The sequence below is a fragment of the Fringilla coelebs genome (assembly GCF_963513975.1).
Source record: "Fringilla coelebs genome assembly, chromosome: 3".
NCBI lineage: Eukaryota > Metazoa > Chordata > Aves > Passeriformes > Fringillidae > Fringilla > Fringilla coelebs.
This window is the reverse complement of record NC_140030.1, coordinates 99,365,654-99,391,504: the sequence shown is the minus strand read 5'-3', so window position 1 is coordinate 99,391,504 and position 25,851 is coordinate 99,365,654. Positions and strand designations below refer to the sequence as shown.

The 25,851-nt window shown below is 45.2% G+C and overlaps 1 protein-coding gene across 2 annotated transcripts; it reads left to right on the top strand.

Moving 5' to 3' along the window:
- The first annotated feature begins 848 nt into the window (after positions 1 to 848).
- LGALSL (galectin like) lies at positions 849 to 10,544 on the top strand. Of its 2 annotated transcripts, XM_084202340.1 has the most exons (5): positions 853 to 1,151; positions 1,293 to 1,364; positions 1,538 to 1,626; positions 2,092 to 2,269; positions 4,983 to 10,544. In XM_084202340.1, the coding sequence occupies exons 1-5, from the start codon at positions 1,119 to 1,121 to the stop codon at positions 5,124 to 5,126; spliced, it is 516 nt and encodes a 171-aa protein (XP_084058466.1). In that variant the 5' UTR covers positions 853 to 1,118; the 3' UTR covers positions 5,127 to 10,544. The 2 variants fall into 2 exon arrangements, with proteins under 2 accessions (XP_084058465.1, XP_084058466.1); XM_084202339.1 differs by having other exon boundaries at positions 849 to 1,364.
- The last annotated feature ends 15,307 nt before the right edge of the window (positions 10,545 to 25,851 follow it).

Below are 25,851 nucleotides of genomic sequence, written 5' to 3'. Positions count from 1 at the left end.
TTCACCAACCCAGCCCAGTGTAAGCAAGAGACATGAAAAGCCAAGGCCCCTCTGTGAGGTCCTGCAGAGCAAAGGCCAAATCCAGTTGCTGTGTCACCTTCCTAAAGGGATGCTCACGCCATCAAATCCCAGTGGTGAAGAAGCGACAAGAAAGCCTTCCTCAGTTCCCCACACCCAAGACCCTGAACTCATCCAAGGCCCATGACAGCACGTTCGGCGGGTCGAGTCACTCCTGCTGCGGTACGGGCGAGGGTTTCCCGGCGCGGCACGAGCAGGGCCGGCGGCGGCGGGCGGAGGTGGCCGTGCTCCCGCAGAGCGGGACACCCGCAGACACCGCCGCCTTGCATAACTGCGGCCACTGCACGTCAGCGGAGCTCACGGGCACGGGCCGCCTTATGCAATTACCGCGCCTCGCCGGAGGCTGCAGGGACGGCGGGCCCGGGGGAGCCGAGCCGCGCTCGGCCGGGAGCCTCCCCTCACGCTCGGGGATCTGACCCCGCTTGTGGTCTCAGCCCCCTCAGGGTCCTCGCCACGGGGCACGGAGGGGAGAGGGGTGGAGGTTCATTTCGGAGGGGCCGAGCAGTGTCGCCACCTCTGGAGGAAGGGAGTCACCCGGGACGCCCGACTCGGCACATTCCCTTCGCCGAGGTGTCCAAGCTCGGACATAAACGTGATCCCTGACATGATGGGCGCGGGGCTGCTGCGGCCCCTCCCCAGGCGCCCATCACCTGCAGGCGCCAGGTGAGGGGCCCGGGCCCGCCGCCGTCCCTCCAGCTCGGCGGAGCCGCGCTCTCCCCGCTCGCCGAGGGACGGCCCCGCCGCGGGGCTGAGGAGCGGAGCAAGCGGCAGCAGCCCCCGCCCCGCCCTGCCCGGCTCCCCCTCGGGCCAAGGGCTGGGCTCCCCGCCGGGCGAGGCTGTGCCAGCCGGCCACCTCCCCTCCTCCTCTTCCTCCTCCGCCTCCTCCTCCTCGCCTTCCTACTTCTGCACCGGCTCCGCTCCGGCTTCGCCGCTACCCCTCCGCCGCCGGGGTTGCCACAGACCCCCCTCCCTCCCTCCATCCCTCCCTCCCTCCCTCTCCCCCGCCCTGTCCCCAGCGCCGCCGCCACCGCTTCCACAAGATGGCGGGGACCGTGGCCGAGCGGGACGCGCTGGTGAGTGCGGCTGTGGGCACCGGGACGGGCACCGGGACGGGCACCGGGACGGGCCTGGGCACCGAGCAGGGCACCTGCGGAGCGGGGCGGGCTGGGGGGCTCCGCCTGGCCCTGCCTCAGCGCTCTCCTTTCTACCTGCAGAAAATAGAGGACGGGCATTTAAACAACTCCCTGGGATCTCCGGTGCAAGCTGATGTGTACTTCCCTCGCCTGGTAAATTACCTTTGTTTGGTTTGTTTGGGGTTTTTTTCCTGGTGGGGGGTGATGGTGTATTTTATTTTGTTAACCCCTTTACTGCCCCCCGCCCCCGTTCAGCTCGGGCTGCACAAGGGCGGCCGCTGCTGATGCCGAGCTGACCCTCGCCACCTTCCCCCTGTCCTTTCCAGATCGTCCCCTTCTGTGGGCACATCAAAGGAGGAATGAGGCCGGGAAAGAAGATCTTAGTTATGGGCATAGTGGACCTCAACCCCGAGAGGTAACACCTGGACAGGGCTGCCCGTGCCGGGGGCGCCGGGCTCGGGGAGGGGGCGAAGGGGGGCGGCCACCCGCACGTACACACACACACATCCGCACGGATCCCTCCTTTCTGGAAAGGATTATTTTTATCATTTTAAATATAGCATGCTGATTTCTCCTTTGACCCATAGAGGGGGCATTTCTTCAAGGGATTCCGTTTTCACTTGGGAGCCAAGGAGCATATCAAGCATATAGATCTGTGTATATGTACAGATATATGCTCAAGACCATGCACACACACACATATGTATTCCATAACCATGTTGTTGTCCCTGTTGAGCTTTCAGAGAGCTCTGAACGAGCTGAGCTGTCTTCCAGCCTGTGCCACTATATGGCTTTAATAAGCTGAGAAATAAGACTGACGGCATTTGGGGCTTATTTGCTTTTATCTGGCTGAACGAGAGCTGTGCTGTTTGTGTTGCAGCTTTGGCATCAGTCTGACTTGTGGGGAGTCAGAAGATCCTCCTGCGGATGTAGCCATAGAACTGAAAGCTGTGTTTACAGAGAGACAGTTTGTCAGAAACTCTTGTGTAGCTGGAGAATGGGGGGAAGAGCAGTCGTCTATTCCTTACTTTCCATTTATACCGGACCAGCCTTTTAGGGTGAGTACCAGGATGGCCATGGCTTACACCGTGTCTGATAAAGTGTCATTTGACACGAGTTGCAGCAGAACCTGACGTGCCTTTCATGAAATCACAGTGCAGCCCGCACTGCTTGAGTTGAGACACCAGTTGCTGGTTTGTTTGTATCCATCGAGTTGCATGGAGATGCTGCTGCTACGTGCAGCTGCAGGCAGTTCAGATGGGGCTGCGGACACCTCACCTGGGCGCTATGACGAGTCGGAGGTTGTAATACTGTGTGATGAACTGCAACTTCCTGAGCTTAGTTTTATAACCATAAATTAAGAGGTACCTCTATGTTATTAGTGCATTACAAGTTATTACTGGAGAATGTTAATATTCAGTGGGGCTGCTGTATATACTGATGGTTTTTTTAATGGACATACTGTTTGCAATTTAGTGCAGCTAATAAGGATCACGTTCATCCTTTGTCCCCAGGGATGTTACGTTAAGGTTGACCGTAGCTCTTCGTGTTAGCAGATTAAACAGATAAGCAATAGTGGTATTCTTTTCTCAACCCTGGGATTAAACCTTCCATCAAATTTAAATCTGTAGTCACTTGAAGACAGTGTACATGGAAGTGCTGTGGTGCTGTGGACGGTCTGGGTTGACCTAGAAGCAGAGTCCCATCTGTAGCGTTTATGGTTATGTGAAGATGTCTTTGCAAATCAGGGCTAACAAAGTATGCTGCAGAGGGCTGCTTCCCTCTCACTACATTGAGGAAAAAAGGCTGCATGCCTTTTCTTTGAAGCTGACCCAGAAAACCCCTCCTCCTCCCCGTCCCTCTTACAAAACCTCACTGGCCCCTCTGCTAAATGCCAGTGCTATGACCAGCTGCCAAACTCTCTTAATCCTTCTTGCCCCCAAGATAATCTCCCCCAACCCCAAAAGCTCACCACCTCCCCAGATGCTTGGTGTTAAGAGGGTGTTTATATGACTGGTTTTGCTGCAAATTGGTTGCGCTCTACTTGTTTCTACAAACTCACCCTCCCATCAGAACTGGCAACACCCTTTGGTGGTGTGGGAAATGTACTTGAAAAGGCTTGGAGGCTGGGTCCTGCTCCATCTGAAAGGGTTCCACTGCCTTCTGCACTGGGTGGTGACTGGGCCCTCAGACGAGCCAGACAAATTACCCAGAGCAAGTTTTGTGCATGTCCCACTAATGAGAGATGATGTTACAGGACAGCAAAATTGCACATCTAGCATGGGAGACTGTAGAAGGGGAGTTATTTTGCCTTTTTTTCCTCCTTTTTTCCCAAATGCCCAAACAGAATTGAGGCTCCCAATTGACTTTGTACCTTTGATGGTCTCCATCTCAGTGAATAAATTAAGACTATTAAGTGTTCTTGCCAATTACTTGTGATCCAGTCCAATTAGCACTGTGGCGTGGCCGCAGGTGATGTGAAAAGCGGACCATGAGCAGTGTTAACCATATCTTTTACATAAGAAGGCCTCAGGCAGGCACTGCTGCAGTGACACAGGAGCTCCATGGCAGCACAGCCGCCTCCTTGGTACCTGGTGCACTACCAGGGATCCAGGAGTTCCAGCTCTCCTGGACTGCCTGCTGCCACTTCTCCTGGTGCAACGTGCTCTAAGTCACTTGGGCTTTGGCACAGTCAGTTTGTCACGGGCCCTGTTCCCATTTTTATACACTGTAATAGCAGCAGAGTCAAGTGTTTGGTAGCAGCACTTCACTCCGGACTTCCAGCTTCTGGAAATGATCCAGGATTTACATGTGGCTTCCCTGAAGATTTTCTCCTGAGTGTGTCTAGACCTGGAGGTCTCCAAGAGTGTGTAAAAGTGTGTGTTTTGTGCCCTCGTGTCCCAGCTTCCTGCCAGGGCAGTTCCAGCAAAGCTTAACAACAGGGCACCCTCTCAAGCCACCCCAAACATCAGGAATCTCCCAACTTGTCCAAGCTTGTTCAGCTCCAGGCTTTGTTGCTTTTCCAGAGCATTTCTGCAGGTCTCTCAGGAAGAGGGATGAGCTGTGTCCCTCCCTGATCCTGTTTGTGCCTCCTGAGAACTGTCCAGCTGAATTCCCAGCAATCCTGCACTGCATTTTCTTCACTGCAGCCCCAGGATGGAGTCTAGTCTGACAGGGACTATCACAGGAGTGAAAGGGTTTTAGTTCTGCAGCAGCTGTGTCTGTGTGGGAGGGGAGAGCAAACTTATATCCCCTTTCCATGTTTACTCCCTTCCAGTAAATTAAAGGTAGTGTGGAAAGCATTGCAGAGGGAGCTGTCTCCTTATGCAGGAAAAAAAAAAACAGCAAACCACCACCAAACCAAACAGCTTTGTAGTCTTTTCTGCCCAGTTCGAACTAAAACCGTCACACAAGGAATGCGAGGTTTGGGTTGGAGGTTAAATTTCCTCCTGCTGTGATTAGCAGTTTGAGTCTGTTTCTGGCATTGTTCCAAGACACAAAACCTCCCGGTAGCCAGTGGACTGGGTTGCAGCGTGCTTACTGCTAGGACAACGTGAGATTTGAGATTGGATTAATGTCCTTGTGCAGTAAGAGCAGATCCATCATAGCGTAACTGGTGTCAAGGGGGCAGACTGGTCTCACCTTTGTCTCTTGCGTGGCACATAAGTAGCACAATGTGCACCAACGCTCTTTGAAGTGCTCTTTGTGTGCTGTGAAACAACTTCCCAGTTAATCTGTGAACAGCATGCTTCAATATTTTATCTTTTGCAGGTTGAGATACTTTGCGAGCATCCCCGTTTTAGAATATTTGTGGATGGACATCAGCTCTTTGATTTTTACCACCGTATTGAAACACTGTCAGCAATTGACACAATAAAGATAAATGGAGATCTTCAGCTTACAAAACTGGGCTGAGCTTGTTAGGACTGCAGATTCCAAACCAGCTCAGGTGCCATCGTCCGTTGGGAGCAGTGACAGCCGGCTCTGGACACAGCTATGGTAGGAAGGCTGCCCTGTTCCTTTTCCGCATGCAGTTCTTCACTCCTGTGCCGATGAACCGGGCTGTGTTTTATCCTAACGAAGAGCACTGTTGGTTTATAGACATTGAGCTGTTTTTCTTGGATCAAAATAGCCCACCTGTGCTGGATAATCAAATTGGAATGGATTCATAAAGACTTGCAGTCTCATTTCAAATCTCACAGAAAAGGCACTCTCTGAAATGCAGCGCTAAAACCGGTTACTGAACAGTAGTGTTGACAAAAACAAGATTTTCTTTTGCAAATATTGTTTCTGCACTGAAGTGGAGTAGTGTAGCACAACATAGGGCCATGTGCTGACGTCCTTACCCAGGGCCTGGGCCTGGTTCCATGGAAATCAATGGCAAAACTCCCACTCACTTTAATGGGGTACAATCAAACTATCTAGTTCTTAGTCAAGCACAATTCCCACTGATTTCTATGGCATTTTTGCACAAACCTTGGGGCCTGCCCTTCTGCTGGTGTAAATCAGCGTTACTTCCATAGCTCGTAATGGAATTTTGCTGATTGTCCTCAGCCACTGGTTTGGCCCATGGACTGTGCAAAAACTGACTGAGGGTGTGTGGACACAGCCTGTGTATTTTAGTCAGGGTATTTGCATAGAATGTAGATTGTTATGAGTTTTTGCACAATGTATTGTTAATACAATTTTTAAAACTTATCTGTAGTTTATTTATTTATACTCATTGTATGTATTATTAGTAAAAATGAACAATCTTAAGATTAAGAACAGCAAAGTGTAAACATTTTGAATGTACAAAATGTCTTAGGTTCTTCGGGTAAACTTTACATATCGTTCTTGAAAAACCATGTTTCCTATCGCACATTTAGTTACATTTTAATGGAGCCCTCTAGGCCCTGGGAAAACGTGGGCATGGTAGTTGGTGGGGGGGAACTCTGCATATTCACTAGAATCTGTTTTTCAGGGTTTACTAACTTTGCTGCACAGGATAGGTCTGAGTTGAAGTCAATCCATTTTAAAAACTTAAACAGCAAATTTGTGGGTTTTACTGTGCTTTCATAACCTGAGAAAAAGTTAAATTTGGCAATCTCTTTATTCAGAAAGAGAACCAGCCTCTTTCCAAGGGAGATGGGAGATTCTTTACACTTGTTTGAGAACATATTTGGCCTTTGATATGACAATTAAAACTTGTCTAGACAGCCAAGTTATTAATGCTTGAAAATCAGCTAAGGCACATGAATAATAACTTTTCAAGTAGCTTTTAAAATAGTAGGTATAGCTGTATAAACACAGTCATTGCGCTACACTATAAATGAACACAGCCACTTTTCTTGACTTCTTTAGGACTAAATACACTTTTTTTCCTTGGCTGCTCACTGGACTTTAGTGGGTCTTTCTGAGTAGTTGTAATCATGATATAAACATACATTTAGGCAATTTTGAAAACACATAATATAGGGACTAAAAAACAGACTATAAAAACATCCTCCGTAGCACAGTATTTAAGAAAAAACAAAAAAAGTATCTCACAAACAGAACTAAGTTAAACCTGCAATAAAAGTGTGGTTTAAAACAACCAGAACTGGAATATCCAAAGTTAAGGGTAGAATGCCAATGCAAAGCCTCATTTTGTGCTAATTTGGCCTGCAGTTAAGAAGCCTTAGACTTGCAAGCTGAAATTCCAACTGTGGCTCTAGTCCAAAGCCTGTTGAGGTCAATCAGAGTCCTCTGAGCATAGAAGCCTGATTCTTATTTCTTGCAAGTGCAAATCTGTTTGTAAAGCGGGGGGGTTGTTGCTGCTACTGCAGATGAATTAAGAATCAGGCTATCACTTGTAAAATAAAAGTTAACATTTTAATTTTTAGCCTTAACATTTGATGTTCCCTGACTTTTCTTCCTACTTCCAAAATAAAAGAGAACCTGTTGTTTTCCAGATGAACTTATTGTCTGGTGTGTGGCTTTTAAGCTGTACATCAGATTCTATTTGTACTCCAGAATGAACTGAAATGTTCCTGTCTTGCTCTGTTTTTACTCTTTTACATGATACATAATGACTGTGTCATTTTCCATTGTATAAAGAATGCTGACAGTGTTTCGGTACAAAATATATTCTTAAAAATTATTATAATAAAAATCCAAGGGAAAGGTGCTTCTACATGAGATATTTTGGATTTTTCTCCAGCTTGGAAATTCCCTATGGTTCCAAAGCTGATGCAGGCAGGAGATGAATTCTGTTTGGAGAGAAATTTAGCACCCTTTGTGCCTAGTGCTTTCTCCAGCTGGCCATCCAAAGCCAGGTTTGCTGATGCAGGGCTGGTGCCTGGGCCTGCCCCACTGGTCCAGTGGGAAGTGTCAGTAGCACCATGACCCTACATGACCCAAAGGGAATCTCCCTGACAGCCCACCAGTAGAGATTCCCCCTCCATGCCTTTACTGTATCCTGGAAAAAGCATTTTGGCTGCCTTGGATTTTCACAGCCCCCACGCATTCGCTCTCCCACGGGGGCCTGGTGCAGCACAGTGCCTACACCAGGGATGCCAGGGTGAGCTCAGTGCAGTGTCAGGGGCATCTCTGGTGGGAGCCAGGGCCTGGTGTTCCTGCCTTGCTCCTGTTCCCACCTGCTGTGCTGGGCACTCCCATTTGTTCCTGCTCCAGGAGTTTGCTCTCTGGGGAAAATGCTCTTTTGACCCTGATTCTGGTTTTGCCTTTGCATAACTCCACCACCTGATCCTGCCCTGTTGGGGTTTCTGAGCCGGGCTTCAAGGCAAGAATGACTGTGAATCCTCTTCTGATGGGTTATGGCTTGGCTGAGAGCTCAAGAAAGGGCAGAAAGTCACAGTTAAAGAAAGCTTACACATCTATCTGTCTATCACCTGACTGGAAGCCTCTTTATTTTTCTTTTGCTCTTGGCACTACCAGGCGATGGCAGGCGAAAAAAGGATGCTGTGTAACCAAGGGCTGTTCCACTCATGCTTGACTTACACTGGCTGATCATGTTAAAATGCAACTGCAGAGCACTTGCACATGCAGTGTAAGTCAGAGAAAACTGAGGCCTTAATTGTTGAACTTTGGGTCAAATCCAAATGTTTCAAATGGGAGACTGCGCTGCAAAAATGTATGCCTGAATTTTTCACTCTGCACAATTTAGGGATTATTAATATCTTCATTTTGGATGTAAGCCCTAATAGAAATGAAATAAAGACTGTTTCCAAATTAGGCCAGGTTTATAAAATGCTTTTCAGTAGGGAGAAGTAGTCTGTGAGCCTCTTGGAAGCTGCAATTCTTCAGGACTTCAGGAGTGAATGAACCAGCCTTTGAAATCTCTGCTAAAATTTATTAGCTGAATATTTCTGTGGTTTCCTCTGAATGAGGAAGTTGATTCTGCAATGAAAGAAGTCTTGAATGGGTAAAACCCATGTGGAGTGGAAATACTCAACTTAGCATAGCTTTATTTTTCCAAAGAGGAAAAAGAAAAAAAAATACAACTAACCAAAAAAAATCACAACCAAATTATTTAATTATGTTTGGGATTGGCTGTGATAAAGCTGATTTGATTTAAAAAAATCAAAACTAGGTTATTGCCTGCTCAGAAAGAGCCTTGAAATATTTCAGTGTCATGTGAGGTAGTCTGTCTAAACATATTTCACACAAACGCTTTTTCACAGGCAACTTGTTAAAACTGTTACAAAATACCTTCTTTTTGTGTCACAATTAGAAATGTTTGCCCCACCTTGAAAGAACATTTTGTACTAAATATTAATATGTTGTCTATGAGAACTTGCACTAACATATTATACTGTCCCTCCCCTCCCTGGCTAGTTTGAGCAGAAAGAGGCGTAATATTGCTAAACCGGTTGAATGTGACATGTGCTGGAGGGCGAGCATCTTTCTCAAGGGCTGTTTTGAGTAAACAGCCTGAAAACCAAAGGGAGAGCCTTAATCACCATTCTGCTGTGACAGCTTTCCACCCTTGTCACTCTCCTGCTGTGAGGCTGAGACTGAAGCCCAGAGATTTTCCACACAGGGAGGAGCACTGAGATTTTTATCTTTGGCTTTGAAACTGTTCACTGTGGAGGAAACAAGGCCAGAGTGGCCACAGCGCCCATGAGCTTGGTAGTGAGGCTGGGCTAGCATGATGTGCTGTAGTCCTAAGAGGGCAGGAGTTCAAAGGGCATTAGAGGGCATTTCAGGGCCAGACAAGGCCGCAGGCTGTGGAGATGCAGGGCAGCTTCCCAGGGATGGGCTTTTCCCACATTTTTAGCCGCCACCTTCTGCAGCTCCCTACCAGGACTTGAGGCAAAAAAAAGAGCATTGCTTACAATCCAAGCTTGGACAGCATGGATTGGTTCATGTTCCTACTCGCCTGTTGTAAAAGAAACTCCCAAAAAAATAACAGGAGAATGCAGGAGTATCCACACCACTAAGGTATTTTTTCCCCACAGACATGCAAGCAGGATATCTGATGTGAGGCTCATTTGGCCTCCTATCCACAGGAAATGCTTCCCCCCAGAGAACTCCAGGACTGTTTTCTGCACTGAGGCTGCACAGAGACCTTTCCATGCAGAAAACTGCAGAACAACAATTCTGCTGAGCCAGTCAGCAACCTCCCAGCACCCCTGGAGTTGACGTGACAATGTAAGGAACAAGAGTCAGGGGCTGAAGGCAGCCTCAAATGTCTGCTGTGAAAAGCACAAAAGTAAGGAAAAAAAGCTTACACCAGTGTAGGAACAGTAAGTGACCTGGTGAGGGGTTTTGTAATCATGGTATTGTTCTCATTTTCTCACATCAGAAAGCACACAGGTGAAAGTCACTTTGCAATGAATGGTGCACAGGGTTAGAACCAAGGCCAACCCAAACAGGGAGGAAAAAAATGAGCTGCAGACGCCCTATCTGGCTTTGATACACCCTCCCAGCTCCTCCCAGCAATCACTGCTGCAATGAACATAGACAATTACTACAACAAGGAGATTCAGCAGCATGTGCAAGATCAAAATAATAAACTCCTATTTGCCACAGGTCCTCCCTAGCTCCTGTTGCTAGGCCTCTCTATCTGTCTGTCAACAAATAACTATGTCCTTCTGCTTTTAAAATCCATGTCAAAAATCCCTTTGACTTTCATGGAAATAGGTCCCTAAGAAAAGAGTTATTTCTAGCTCTCACTCTCCAGTTATTTTCAGCTGGGGCATACTCTAAAACTGAGTTTATTTTTAAGTGTGAATAGAGGACTATTTCTGACTGCATTATACACTGGATAGAGTCAACAGGAAGCACAGCCTCTCTCTGCTGCAGGAACACTGGTGTCACAGTTCGCTGGGGAAATGTCTTGTATTCATTACCTTCTGATTTTAAAAAGTGAGAGTGTGCACAAAACCACCGGGCAATAACAGTAATATGTATCATTCACCACAGATCTATTTTTATGTGTTGTGCTGATTTCATAATGAACTTTTAATAACAATAAAACATGAAATCTTCACTAGGTTGTTCTGTCTTTTATCTGAACTATCAATGCTCATTACATACCTTCTTGACTTCTTTAACTTCTGGCTTTTTTATCTCCTGAGTGTTTTTCAGACTCTTCTCCTCGTTACACTGTAGTGTGGAACTTTAGAATGAGATGTGCAGCTTTGGTAGCAGCTTGTGCAAAACTGCTTTACAGTTTAAATGCACCATGCAGAACAATCACATAATTTAATTAGAGGGAAAACCAGCTTGCTGACTCTTACAAGAATCCTGGTGACATCACTGGGCAGTGTAAGCCTCAGGAGTTAACAGGCACGGCTCGGAGCCAGAGGCACAGGTCACTGATCACTTCTGCGCAGGGTGAAACAGCAGTGTAACTCACACGTGTTTCATCTCGCTCTGGTGGGGCTGGATTCATGGGTGAGTGTTACAGGGTGAGTAAAACCACCAGATCGACTCCACAGGCACATTATTATGAGATCCAGTGTTTCACTTTTTGGCGTCACCTTAAGTAACGTTCACATTGGCCTGACTGAGTGAAAGAGGAAACTTTTAGGTTCCAGCTTCTCTCAGTTAAAGTTATTGGAAAAATTCTGCATGACCCAAGTGGGTAAAGGGTTATGCTCTACAGCCTCTTGTGGCTGTAAAACACAGGGGAGGTTTTCTGAGGGAAACCTCAAAATTCAAACAGTACTAAAGCAGCAGATTAACAGGATTTGAATACAGTCAGTTCTGTGGTTTTTCTGCCAATAAAATGACTGATTCAGATGCTGCACAGGAAGTTCATCCTAGCTCTAAGCCCCAAGTGTTAATCTGTGGCCATCCCTGCTCAAAGCCAGACAGAGACTGGACCTTTGCTTACTGCACACAACCCTAAGTAGGAATATGTTGACATCTGGAGAATCTGAGATAAAACACAGCATTTGGTAACCTCAGTGCAAACCAGGAATGGCTGTGAATGGTACAAAAGCATCATCTAGACCCACCATACAGCAGAAGTGCAGCACCTGCAGAAGTGCCTAGAAGGATATACATTAAATTTCACCACTTGCATGAGCTAACTCCCATGCCCTCCTGTGGAGGTCATTGGAAGGCTCTAGTTTGTTTGACCTGTAATACTAAAGTGAACTACAGGCATGTTTTGTGGGGAAGAGAAGGGACAAGGAGGACACCTGATGTGGCAAGAGTCTTGTGTACTTCTCTCCTGTTCACATCAGTACTACAGATATCTCACAGCTGGGCCTTATTTTGGTGGAGCGTTCCTGAGCTTCAAGTGAAGCCAATTCATGTTGAGAGATTTACTCACAGGAATACCACCAATATGACTCTTTGCTAGCACTGCACTTGATTTTATTTTTAAATTATGACTTTCACCACTTTTCTAAGAATAGAGGCTGGCTCTGAAACATCATGTCGGCTCCAGCATGCTTCAGAAGTTACACATTTCTTATCCTGTTGAGGTTTTGAGGCTTCAGTTTCCTCACTGGTACCTTGCTAGACCAAGGCTGTGATGCCAGGAGGGGTCATTCTGTGAAAGACCCCAAGAAGGAGGTGTCTTTCAGCAGCTCTCTTCCCAGCAGGTGGAAGGCTGCTCTCTCTGTCTCAGGGATAAGAAGCGACAGCAAACCAGAGCTGTGCTGACTCCTGCTTGGCAGAGCAGGGCTTCCTTGTGACTCTGAAAGGCAAGAACAAAAGCCTGGTTAATCAGAAAAACTCCACTGAAGCTGAACAGTAGATCTAAGCAGCAGAGAAAAGCAGGATTTCAGGACTAAGCAATCTGATACTAACAGCAGAGCCATGGGCAGGAGTTGCTTCGATGGAGCAGAGAAGTGAAGCTCCATTCTTGTAGAGCAGCCTCTTGCCAAGCATGGACAGAGGTGCTGGATGTTTCTGACAGTGCTCAGTGGCTCTGCCTTTGCCTGGCTCCAAAAACCCCTTTGATGGGCGAGAAGCCAGTGCTGACAGTGTTGTAATGTATGACCAGCTCCAGTAGCAGCTCCAGCCCTGCATGCTCCAAGCAGCAGCCAGGATTCCTTCCTGGCTGCTCTCTAAGTTTTCTGATCAGAGGGAAAGATAATGGCTGTCTAAGAGAGATCCAGACCAAAACTAAGGACAGAATATGGCTCTAGGTAGAAAAAAACACTCTCAGGAAAGTAACAGATTGCAACCAGACTACAACCTCTAGAGGAAAACAAAGTATTTCTATTTAAAAGTAAAAAGCCTGCAGCAAGCATAGAGGAGTTCCTTTTACGCACAATTTTCGGAAGAAAGATACAATGAGCTTCAGTGGTTATTAAACAGACTGTGAGGTGCAAAACTGGGAGCAGCTTTGGGTTATTGTGTGAGTGCAGAACACAGCTTCCACAGGCATTCCCCTCTATTTCCATTGCCTTTTCTCAGGGATGGCCACTCCTCTCCCTGCGGGGGAACCATGGCTGGAAACCCCACTGCCAGCAGAACTCTTCTGTGGCTTCAGACCTTTATGTGTCTTCTAGCAGACACGGACCAAGGTGTACTTTATGTAGCACAGTTGTTCAGCGAGCTACACTTCATGTAGCTCACTGAACAACTTCAAAGCACTGACAAAATCTAAAATTAGCATTAATTCATGAATGCCCCTTGCCATTTCTAACATTATTGCTCTTATGGGTAGGGAGAGGGAAAACCAGAGATGCAGCAGCCAGACTCAGCAGTCAGTGCTGTAATTTGGAATACACTGATTTCCATACAATGTCTCATCACCGAGACCTTTGGCTACAACATGGAAGTTCAGGCTCCCAAGCCCCCTCCTTTGCTCACCAGGCAGACATTATTTGGACAAAATATACAATGGTAAGGTTGAGTAAGGCTATACACTGAGTAGCTCCTCTGGAATCAGAGGCACTATTTGTAATGCAAAATCCTTCCAAAATACAGCTTTTTATAATAGTAAAATGAATGGCATTCTGTCAAATTTTTCTGCAGCCTCCACTGACTCACAGTGCTTTCAACTGCCATTTAAATAATGCAGAAGAGGAGATAGAACAAGATCAGGGAGTTTTCTGCACCTTAAATTTAAAAGATGGTGTGCACACGCATTTCCCTAGACAAAATACAGCAATCACAACCTGAGTGATGCAAAATCTCTCTCAAATTTGGTGGCAGTACACTGATAGCAACAGAGTACCTGCTGGAGTAGGAGCTGGTTTAAGGTTCCCACAATAAACCTTACCACTTTGAGCTACTCCAAAGATGCTCTCAAGTAGAATAACAGGATTTTATCTACCAAAGGGAAGCCCATTATTGTTTTAATGCATTATAAAGCTGAAGCTGTGATAATGGAGGCTAGAAGATTATGTTTTTAAGTGAAAGGGAAATAAGTTGTAATTATAATTTTTGTAGTCTTTCTGTATTGCCAGCTGTATTGATTTCCTTCTTCCTGTGTGTGACTGGCAAGTAGGGAACATGATCCATTACCTCATGCTTGTGTTGGAGAGCAGCAGAGATTGGTGTATTTTTAGAAACAAGATTCCCACAGTGTAATTGTAGCAACTGGGTGATCATACACATGCATATTAAAATACCAAATACCAACAGATGAATTCCTGGACAGTACCAACAAACATTTCACTGCTTGGGGTAGAAGGAAAGGGGGAGAATGCACAGCTCAGAAATTCAACAACTGCAAGCATAGGGGTTTTTACCTCTGAGAGTGTCCTCTGAGAGAAGCTGTGAAAAGGCTGAATCTTTTCTCTTTCCTTTCTAGGATGAAAAGATTTGAGGTCAGAGGGCCTATATGTCTCCTGTCTTACCTGATCCCGTCATACATGAAATTATCTCTGTACCAGTGGAGAGAACTGATGGCCATCCCTAGGCACCCATCAAGGGCTCAGTCCTGGGTCTCAGCTATCAATGGGCTGTGTTTGGGGTGCCCATGTTGCATAGCCAAGCATGGTGCAGAGGTGCCTGGCTCTCTAAATCACACCAGGACTGCAAAAGTGCCAGGCTTATTCCTAGGAAGAAAACTGTACAGATGTAGGCAGACAGCTGGGAGGGCTAAGTTGACTCTAAGCAAAGCTGGTTGTGAGGCAAGCAGGAGCTGCCTGTGCAGGGCCAAAGTGTAGCAGCATCTGTCAGCAACTTCCAGGTCTCATAAAGCATTTATATGTCTCATGTCAGAGAAGCTGTTCCAGACTCTCTGGAAATTATATCAGCCAGGTTAACAGTCCTGCCATTGTGCTGGTTTAGACAGGACCAGAAGAGGTCTAAAACTTTCCCCTAAGAGCCAACACAAGCATCTGTAAGTAGAGCAGAATATGAGTTCACTTGTGGAAGAAATAACTGAAGTACACTTAAAGCATTCAGCAGTCACTCAGGTAGTGTCAGAATGCCAGAATCCCAGCAGACTGTTACTGTATCCAGTATAAATAAAGTGATGGTCACAGAACGCCACAGGAGCATGGTGAGTATTACACCTGATAAAATAGGCAGAGCAAATAGCTCCCAGGCTTTGGGTGTGTTAACTGGAATGTGTTTTGAAGGACAGTACATGGAATGCTGTGACAGACAGCTACAGCATAGCTGTCCTCAGAAGCCCACTCAATAATCTAGAAATTTATATTTTTATCACTGCTGTTGCAATTGGTCTTGGAGGCTATTTAATGCCTGACCTTTTGCAGGATCCTGTTACATTTATGCATGTGGATATTGTTCAGGAATGGCAACATACTACATGCAAAGAAAATCCCTGTCTGCCTTCAATGTACCACTCTTCTGTCTCATTATATGCCCTTTCATCCTCTAATAGGTGGATGAATAAAGAGAAGACCATAACCTAACTTCTTAGTATCACTTAGCTTTCTTTACACTTTCATCATGTTTATTATCACCTTTTTAAAGGCACACAGACCTTTTCAACTTAATGACCAAATAACAAACTGGAAACTTTTCTAAAAGAAATCTTCCATCCACACTGTAAGAATTAACAGTCACCAGAGTCAAAGTAAATTGCAAGTGGTGGTGAATTGCCTAACATCCTGATGTAAAGGTAAGATAAAGGCCAAACCTGGGGGTGTAGCGCAACACGAAATCCAAATGTACAGACTTTGCATATCAAGTTTTATCTTCCTGTCAGAAAAGCCTCTAATTATGCTGAAATGTGTGCTTTCAAGCTTTCCTACGCCTCGCCTTAAGAAAACTCTCTCCACCCCAAACTGACTGCAGCCAATGACTCCTTCCATGTCTTTCTCTCCCCACAAGGGATTTTAGACAGGGAATCTACATAGCCGTGTCACCAGACCAAAAAGACCTCCACCTTCTCAGCCTGTTCCCACCTGCCTCTGGCCAGTCTCCAGATAATTTTTGTGTCTTCCTTTATGTAAAAGCCATCTTCTTCTACCTGCAGTGCTGGAAGGGAGCAGCCAGACCTGGACTTTCAGAGCACACTGCTCCACAGAGAACATCGTGTTCTGGAGAGGGCATGGCAGGAAGAACCATCCTTCATAACATTCGGGGCCATGTGAGCCAGGTTTCAAACAGGAGGTCACAGCTTTCACGGCCAGAGTCTGCCACCCATCTTGGGCATGAAGCAGCTCCATTTTGCATCGTCTAAGCTGCTTAGTTTAGACCTCAAAAAGATTCAGAGGGAGATCCTGGTTACCTTCACAGGTGAAATGCCATATAGGGCCATGAAGCCACATGCTGTGCTGGTTGGCTTGCAGGTCTAGATCAGCATGCCAACACCTCCACAGCAACGTGTAACCATAGACACAAATACAATTACAGACGCATTTCTTGGGAGAAGGTGGTAGAGTGACTCCAACATGTGTCAACAGCTTCCTGGGGAAAGGATTTAAAAGTGCTGTTTGGTGCAATAAAGATTGGTGCTTAATACACAATTTTCTGCAAAGACGCACTTTTATAAAATTTTTTGCTTAGGTGAGCAGAGTGACTACATTAATGGGGAAACTGGAAGCCTTTCAAGCCTTTCAGTGGGTGAATAGTAGCTCAAACTGCAGGGGTATTTATGCCACCCTCTGCAGCATCTTATTTCAGCTGTGGTAATTCAGTCTGGTCTCTGTGGGAAAGAGAGATGCTTCTCCAGAGGATGATACAGCAGGGATGATTTTGATGTCCTGAATGGTTTTCCAGAGGCCTTAGCTCCAGTGATTATAAAAGAACCTGGAAGACACTCACTTCCTACCAAACACCTAAATGTAGATGCCTGATCTCCTTTTCACACACATACACATCCTGTGTTTGAAGATAAAAAAATAACTAAATCAGATATGGAAACATTAGAACAGAGATAGGTGACTCCAGGTGTTTCCTTAAGTACCTATTAAAAAAGAAACCACAACCCTAAGAAAGTGAAAACCAGCAAAAGCTTTCAGTGCTGAAGGCAGAGGGAAGGTTATGCATAACTAACAAAATAAAGAAGACACTTGCAATTTTGCTTCCAGAGGTTCACCTGTCCTGCTAGGCTTGGAAAAAGATCTGAAAAAAGCCTCTTGAAGAAGCCAAGGCACTTAGGGAGTGCCTGCACAACATTCCACAGGCAGTGCAAGCATCTTCTACACACAGGAGTAAGAAGCAATACACTCTATCAACTAGAAATGCTAATGATGCGGGAAGGGCTCTGTAAACATGAGACCTTTATTTACTTTCAATTCTTTTCCATATTGCTGAGAGCAGAGTTTCTTATTGGCAAGATCCAAAGGAATTATTGGTTAGGGGAACTTTAGGTGGCTTACAAGCAGGGCCTGCATTGCCAGAAACAGGTGGCAATAGGAAAGCACTGTGTGTCTTCTCTTCCACTGGAAGTAAAGCCAGATAAAGCAGAACTGTGTTTCAAGAGAATAGATTTATCACTTTTCTTAGACTGGACATAGTAATTTTTTTTCACTGTCCTTTTTGAATTGTTCAGCATTGGCAAGTGTAGGAAGACACAGAACATTGCCTTCTTGGAATTCAAAATATGCAACAGCTCTTGGCTGAGGAGTTTATTTCCAAACAGCACCAGAAATGACAAATGTCTCAGTACTGAGCCTTCATTCCTTGGTGGTCTCCTACACTTGAATGTAGAGGAAACAATGCTGGTACTCCACAGATATTGAGGAGGTTACAGCAGCAAACAAATCTGATCTGAACTGCTTCGGGTTGCCAGCTTTGTGTGCCACTTACCATTTTTTCATAGAATCATAGAATATGCTGAGTTGGAAGGGACACATCTGGATCATCAAGTCCAACTCCTGGCCCTGGACAGGTCATCCCAAGAGTCACATCCTGTGCTTGAGAGCATTGTACAAATACTTCTTGAACTCTGTCAGGCTTGGTGCTGTGACCAACTGCCCTGGGGAGCCTGTTCAGTGCCCAGCCACTCTCTTGAAGAACCTTTTCCTGATACCCAACCTTTACCTCTCCAAACCCAGCTTCATGCCATTTCCTCAAGTCCTGTCACTGGTCACACGAGTGAAGAGATCAGTGCTTTCTTGCCCTTCCACTTCCCCTTGTGAGGATGTGGAGGACCCCAGTAGGGTTTCCCCTCAGTCTCCTCTTCTCCAGGCTGAACAGACCAAATTACTTCAGCCATTCCTCATATGGCTTCCCCTCCAGGCCCTTCATCACCTTCATAGCCCTCCTTTGGACACACTGCAATAGATTAATGTCTTTTTTATATTGTGCTGTCCCAAATTGCACACAGGGCTTGAGGTGAGGCCACACCAGCACAGGGCAGAGCTGGACAATCCCCTCCCTTGATTCCAAAAGAGCTGAATGCCAGGGATGGGTGAATGATCACTACCTACACAAAGCCTGATTCAGCCTGATGGGTGTTTCAGAGTGCTTTGCCAGAATATACACATGTCAGAGATTAAGTGACAAGCTCTGGGGGAGTGGGACAGAAAGCACTTGTTGGGCTCAGTCTCAGGTCACACCAATGCTGTGTGTGAGCATGCTCACCCCCCTGTAAGGCTGGAGCCTTTAAAAAGGACAGGGAATGGGCAGAGTGCCTGCAAACAGAAAGGGACAGGCCTGTGGCTCTGCAGAGACAACACCCCTCCAGCTGTTTGTTTAGCTGTAGTCAGAATGCATCCCATTTTGTGGGAGCACAGAAAAACAACATGGGATTGAAACCCCTTCTTCAGCAGATGCAGGACACAGCCTTCTTACTTTCTAAGACAATATTATTTTTATATGCAGTCCTAGCTAGACTCAGGAGTCCTGATGTGTTCTAACCCACTCTAAGTTCCTTGTCCACTTCATCCAGGTAAAGACTAAGCAAAGATTTGGGACTATGGACTCTCAACACAGGGACAATGACATTTTGTTAAACCTGAAGACTTCAGACATACAACACTTTGCCTCTTCAAACATTTTTTTATTGCTAGTGGAGCTCTGGATGGTGAGGTCATTGGCACATAGAGAATCAGTGCTTGGATTTATTTTATTTATTCTTTTAACCTATTTTATAGTCTCCATATCAGGATAATTTGTTTTAATACTCCCTAGAGAAATGAGGAGAAAACCCTTAGATTCCTAATCAGGTTAGGGCTGTAGTAAACCATGGGGAAAGATCTAGGCAAGGGTGATCCTACTCTGACAGAGTGGCAGCACTAAAGATGTGTTTTAAAGATAATGGAAGTCAAAGAATTGGAAGTCAAAGGACTTGGACATGTTCTTCTCAGTTTTAATTGCAGCTGGCTGCTCTGCAGTATCCTTTGGAAGAATCTTACAGGAGAGCAGCCCAGTAGCTGGGTGCTAAAAGACCATGCATCAAAGCCTCTGAGAAAACAATCTTCATGCAGACAAACTATATTACTCATCAAAAAAAAACAGGCATCTCTTTCCTTTTTGTCCTTTGCAAGAAAAGTGTAAATACATACAAGCAGTCACACACAGCATTATTCCTGATCTTCAAAATTATTTTAACACCAAAGAGTCCAAAACCTACATGTGTTAGGTAGATATCAACACAGCCTGTTGCTTTCTACCAATAGAGCAACTTACCACCTCCAATCCCTTGGGAGACCCCTCTCATCTAGCAACCATTTTCTTGTTAAAAACAGTGATTCTGGTTTTTCATAGCTGAGCAATACCTGTGCAATAGGAAGCACAATGAGCATCTTTGCGTACCAGTGAAAATCCTTTGGTGGTCATGCTTGCTTCCTGGAAGGTGAGATGGTTGAATTCAACATCAAGTTATCAGATCAGCCTAAAAGAATTCACAGGAATACAAGTGGTACTCAATAGTTCACACAAATGCTGCACATTTCCCACACACTACCTGCCACAACTGCAGAGATTAATTCCTGCTCTTCATGAAACTCACTCATTCATAATTTTTGACTTCCAAGAGAAACTTTGAGACTTCTGCAGAGGCTCACCTAGGCCCAGCATTAGGCTGGGCTCCAATACATCTCTGACATACTCCTCTCTGTTCTCTCTTCCAGTTCTAGCACAGAAAAAGAAATGGCAAGGTGCAGCTCAGGGTGTAACAGTCCACCCTACCCCACAAGGAACCTGACACTTTTCACACATGAATCTTTCCCACAGGCCAGAATGAGCTTTGAAAACTATAGAGATGGGTTTATAATGCAGTGATGACTCCTTCCATACAACCAAGAGAGCAAAACACACGCAGACACTTAACTGCACCAGGCCCTGGGGTATGCTTGCAGCTGTGCCATGCAACCAGAACACTTTAGAAAGCAGAGCAATAACAAGGCAATAATTGTGAAAGGGGAAGAAACCTATCTGTTCCACTCATAAAATGAATTAAAGGCACCACAATAGTGTGCATATAACAGGATCTGACTCAGAAGAAACTGGTCTGGCTCTGTAAAAGCAAACCAGCTCCAAGGCAAACCCGAGCATGCCGGGACTCTGTCATGTTTTGTAGGGGTTATCACCCTGGTTTTCTTCTACATAGTGCAGGGTTGTAGCTCTGTCTGCCTGCATCTCTGTCAGATCAAGAAACGGGGACTCTCCAGAGAAGTGGCCTAGCTAGTGAGGGTGTATAAGTTGTCAGTCAAAACCAGAGATGTGTAACTAACCCAGGCCTCTCTGAAGGCATGGCCTGTGGGATAATTTAAGCATGTCTTGATAGCATGGAACTACAGAGTGGAAAAAACCTTCTGAGTGCAACCTGCTGTCAAATTGCAACTGAAGACATTTATACAGAAAAAAGATCAAAGACTCATGGCTCAGCAGCCACGAAGTGGATACACCAACCATCCCTGACTGGCTGGCCACAAGCATGAGAAGAATAGGCCAGTTTGTGACAGCTACCCCAGCACGTTCAGTCTACATCTCCCTCACCCCTGAAGCAGCTCTGCAAAGGGCCATCTGATAGCAATTGGGTTCCATCAGCACAATTCAGACAAAATGATCCCAGAAGGTACAAGAGGACATGTTGGAGGCAGTCAGGTGCTAAAACGCTGACATTGTTTTTGAACAAAAGCTGGTTCACATCCCACCACCTCTTTGAATAAGAGGAACAAGCATTTGACTGGTGGGAGATCTCTGCAGCGCTCCTGAAACTCCTTCCTGCTCCACATGAGGATATGCACAGGAGCCTTTGCTCCTCGAAAAACCTTAGTACAGGTTTTGTACCAAGATTTAAGGGCTGCTCAAAGATCTCTGAGTGATCCCATAAACAGCAGCATTAGAGACAGGCTGCCAAGGAGCCAGAGGCCGGATTCTGGGACACAGCTGTGTGCCTAGCAAGGGTCATGAGTCTTGGCCTCTCCACAGAGAACTTGTTGGAAACTGCACCCAGCATGGAACAGTGGTATATACCCAGTATAAGAACAGTGAGTTACTAAGGAGATGTTCTCTGCCCACGGGATGTCTTGCCAAAGAAGACAAGGCCATTTGCAGCAAAATATGGATAAATATGGATATAATATGGATTATGGCCAAATTTGGAAATAATTATGTCTCCTTTGCTCCTACAACATTCCACAATTGGGCAATTGGCCCAATGCCATTTCCATGCAAACCAATTGGAGGTTGCTATCAGTCATTCATTTGAATCCACTGAACTGGTGACCTACATTTGACCAAACAGACAGAAAAGACCCTGTGGCCTACATTATAAACAATTCAATAAATGCAGAGAAATTGAGACAAAAGATTCTCCATCAGAACATCAGCTTGGTGGCCAGCCTGTGCTGGGAATCGAGGCTCCTTGCAGGAAGGACCCTATAAATTTAAAAAATTATTATGTGTATTATATTTTTATTTCAGCTTGGTAGCTAAAAACTGAAAAGTGTGAGCCAAATTCACTGCTGATGCACATCCATTGAGTTCAGTAACTGTAGAGATGGGGTGACTGCAGCTCACTGCTCCCTTGAAGTGCCACAGGCTGCCTTTAGATTGCCTGTTTGGTGCAGAGATGCAGAAAATGGTGAGGAGACACATCCTGGCAAGAGCTCCTGCAGACCACATCAGTGACTCCACGTAAGCATGATGGGATTGTATTTGCTTCCCAGAACCAAGAAGCTGACTCAGAGACATCCTTTTCCCACTGCTGAAACCCAGTTAGCCATGATTTAGAAAGAGGAGCCTAATGACCTTAAACAGATTGCTCAGGTACTTGGATTTACCTAATCTCATCTTTCCTAGCTCTTTTCATGCACACAGAGCTGGTTCAGCTGCTCTGCAGAGATCTCTGACTGATCCTGGATATAGAAGGGGTGGAAGTTGGACTTTTCATCTCCTCATCTCCCCCACTGTCTGTGCTTGTCTTTGCCACTCTGCTGTTTCCCTCCCTGTTCTCCACACTCCTCTCTGCCTGCTCCTTCCCCCTGTTCTTGGTACAAATGTCAGGTGTTCACTCTCTCTTCTTTCTGCTTGTGAGACAGCAGTAGGATGACACAGAGACCAACGGATTCCTCCATCCAAAGGCCTCATCCTGACTGCTGGTGCAGCCAAAGGTTGCTGCATGCAGGACTCTGGCAGCTGGGGCTGACATTCTGTTAGCATTCAAACACATTTTATCTACTTGGAGCATGGCCTTTCCTCTCCTGATTCTGTCTTCTTGTTTATGACAACAGCCTTGTCAGGTAGCTTAGGGTCAGGTAAAGCCAATCTCACACATTTCTTGTGTAAGAGCTTTCAAGGAAGAAATGCTCTTTTTTCTGAGATTTAGCCTTCTCCTGTGCCTACATCCCAGATGCTTTGCATCTCAATGAATGTAGATCAAGAAAGCAAACCTATTAGAGAAAAATATGACAGAGGATAAAATTGGAACATATGGCTCTGAAACAAGGCATCAGATATGAGCCTGAAAGACAACGAGAAGGATTTTGACAAATAAACAAGGCAACAGATATGAGTCTGAAAGACAATAAGAAGGATTTTGATAAATACCTATGAAAGAAAGCCCTTTCCTTGCATAGCAGTTGCATTTGAGACATAAGTTATCATTAACCCAGAAAAACCTCTGCCATTTCCATTTTAAAACCTGGAACTGAATGCTACTACTACACGTGTTTAATGGACATTGTGCCATTCACTGTAGAAAAGAAAGGACATGACCTTTGCAGAAAAAAATCTCAAATTATTTTTATTGATGAGAATCACTGCCAGTCACACAACATTATTTTATTAGGAAAACTTAATCAAAACATCTGAACCTGACACCTAAATTTCAGTGACTGTGTTGACATACAGAAGTCAAATGAACTTGTGTGATTAAAACAGGATATTGCAGGTCTTCTTAAATATATGGGGAAAAAAAGAAAAACAAAACCAAACAGTGGTAGAGGTAAGTTTCAGTGATCCTAAACCTCAAAAAAACCCAACTAAACAAAATGCCAAAACTAAAACCCCAACTAAACAAAACCCCAAACTCCAAAATGCCTTAGAAATGAAAAGGTCTTCAAATGGATGTTAATGGAGAATACAGGAATGTATACTACCACCCTGCACAGGTTGCTATGCAAGAGACTGCTGTCATAGTGCCCATTACACACATATTTATTACACACATACAGTCAATAGTTTGTACCTTGGAATTTCCTATCAGCTGATCTTCTAGGGTGTTGGAGGCTGTTGACTCCTCCCTCACAGAAAGGAACTGATGCAGTAGGGAGGAGGATGACTTTGGAAATCAGTTCACCTTTGCCCAATAAATGAATGAGACCATTAAAACAGAATAATGGTCTTAAACTCTTTTAAGCACTTTTCATCTTAAATGTAAAAAGCTTACAAGCCATACCTCTTAAAGGCAAGGGACTGTCATGAAATGAATTATTTTGATTTCTTTTCTTATGGGCTTTCTGCATTTAGAGCCTGCACTAAAAACAACCCAAAAGAAAAAACAACAAGAACCAAACCAAAACAATTAGTTGCACTGGAAAGTTTTGCTGCTGTGGGCATGAGAAATCTTGCTTTCCTGCTGACAGTTGAAGTACTCAATACCATCTTATAGGAGAAGGAAGCACTGTCAAACCTGGGTTTGGTTACAGACTCTGCTGACAAGTCTCATCACCATTAATATGTACATACACTAAAATACACTTTGCACACCTTGCTGATGAGTTATGCATGCAAATATGTTGAGGCCAGGTGCACACATTGCATTGCCACGCTGAAGTCATTAACTTGTGCCATTTGGAGGATGTGGTCTAGGCCACAGCAGGTAAAATGGGGCTCTTTAAACATTCACGATCTGTTAATCCACTGGGTAAGCCCTCATATGGCAAGAATCTGAGTCGTCATCTTCATTAGATGCTCCAAATCAGCTGCAAATGTGGTCAAGACTCAGAAAAAACCTCTTTAAAAGAAACATATGACCAAACTAAGCCAAACCAAAGAGCCAATCCAAAACAAAACACACACAAACACACACACAAAAAAAGAGAGAAAGAAAGCACCACCTCACAAACCCCCCCACCACAAAAACCTCAACCCTCCCAACAAACACTGTTGAGTGTCAACAATTGCATTCTTGTCCAAATAAGCCTGAGTCAAACCTCAAAGAACCTACATTCGGATGTAAGAGACTTCTAAAATAACTGTTATTTCTGTTCTCTGTAACAACATTGGATTCTTTGTAGTTAATACATTCAGGCCTGTTTAGGGACAATTCTGAAAATTTTAATGACTTGGTAATCACAAGAGAAGGAGCTGCTGACATAGCAATGCCTACTCACTTTTCTACCAGGACTCCAGCAAAGATATCCAGGGAGACTTGTGAAAAGTTATAACAAACTTTCACTCCATCAAACAGAATACTTACATGTTGCATCTGAAACATGTTACATTGTTTTATATTTTATGCCACGGCAACTGGAACAGAATGGAAACAGTCCCTTGCTTGGGGAGCTGGGAAAAGCTAAAGCACCTTTGCTGGGTCCCCAAAACCAGAGAAACCAGTGCCTGGTCACTCTGCATGCCCAGAGGTCAGTGCTAAAGGGCGCAGCAGTGGTGCAGAAGATGCAGGGAAGTTTGCAGACCCAGATGGGTTCTTCCCAAGGCGTCTCTGATGTGGCTGGGTGAGAGGGCACCCACGAGAGGCACTCCTGGCTCCCTCAACTCTAACACAGGCAAGAGTCCAGCACTGCCCTGGGGAGGAGCCAGGCAGAGCGCATTCATTCAGGGTGGAGCTCAAAGCACCAACCACTCCCCAAAGAAACAAGTATCCACTGCTCATAAATCTGTTTTATCACCTTTCCTTGACAAAGGACAGTGGGGTTCAGCAACAGGCTGCTTTAGGAACAGTTCATTCTCTGCTTGGCTGTGGCTTTGTTTAAGTCAGCTAGCAGTGACTGCGGAATTTTTCTTTTATTGACTGATGCCCATTTAGAAGCCAGCAGAAAGAACATATTATTCATTCAAATAGCTTTCATAATGCCCACCTCATGAAACCATAGCCACAAAAACCTCTCATACAAAGCTTTTGAGGCTGATTGGTGAATTCAGTCAGAAAAGACCTTACTGCTTGATAATGCAGTTGTAGGGTAATTTCAGCTATAAGGGTCTAAAATAAATGCAGTTTTACTGAATTTAAAACATGTCAGAGAAATGTGCCAATTCAGTTTCATGTCAGAACGAGAAAAAGTCAAAACACTCTGGAAAGATGAATTGCAATGATTTCACAGAATATTAGAATCATAGAATATGCTGAGTTGGAAGGGACACGTCAAGATCGTTGAGTTCCAGCTCCTGGCCCTGCACATGACATCCCAACAAT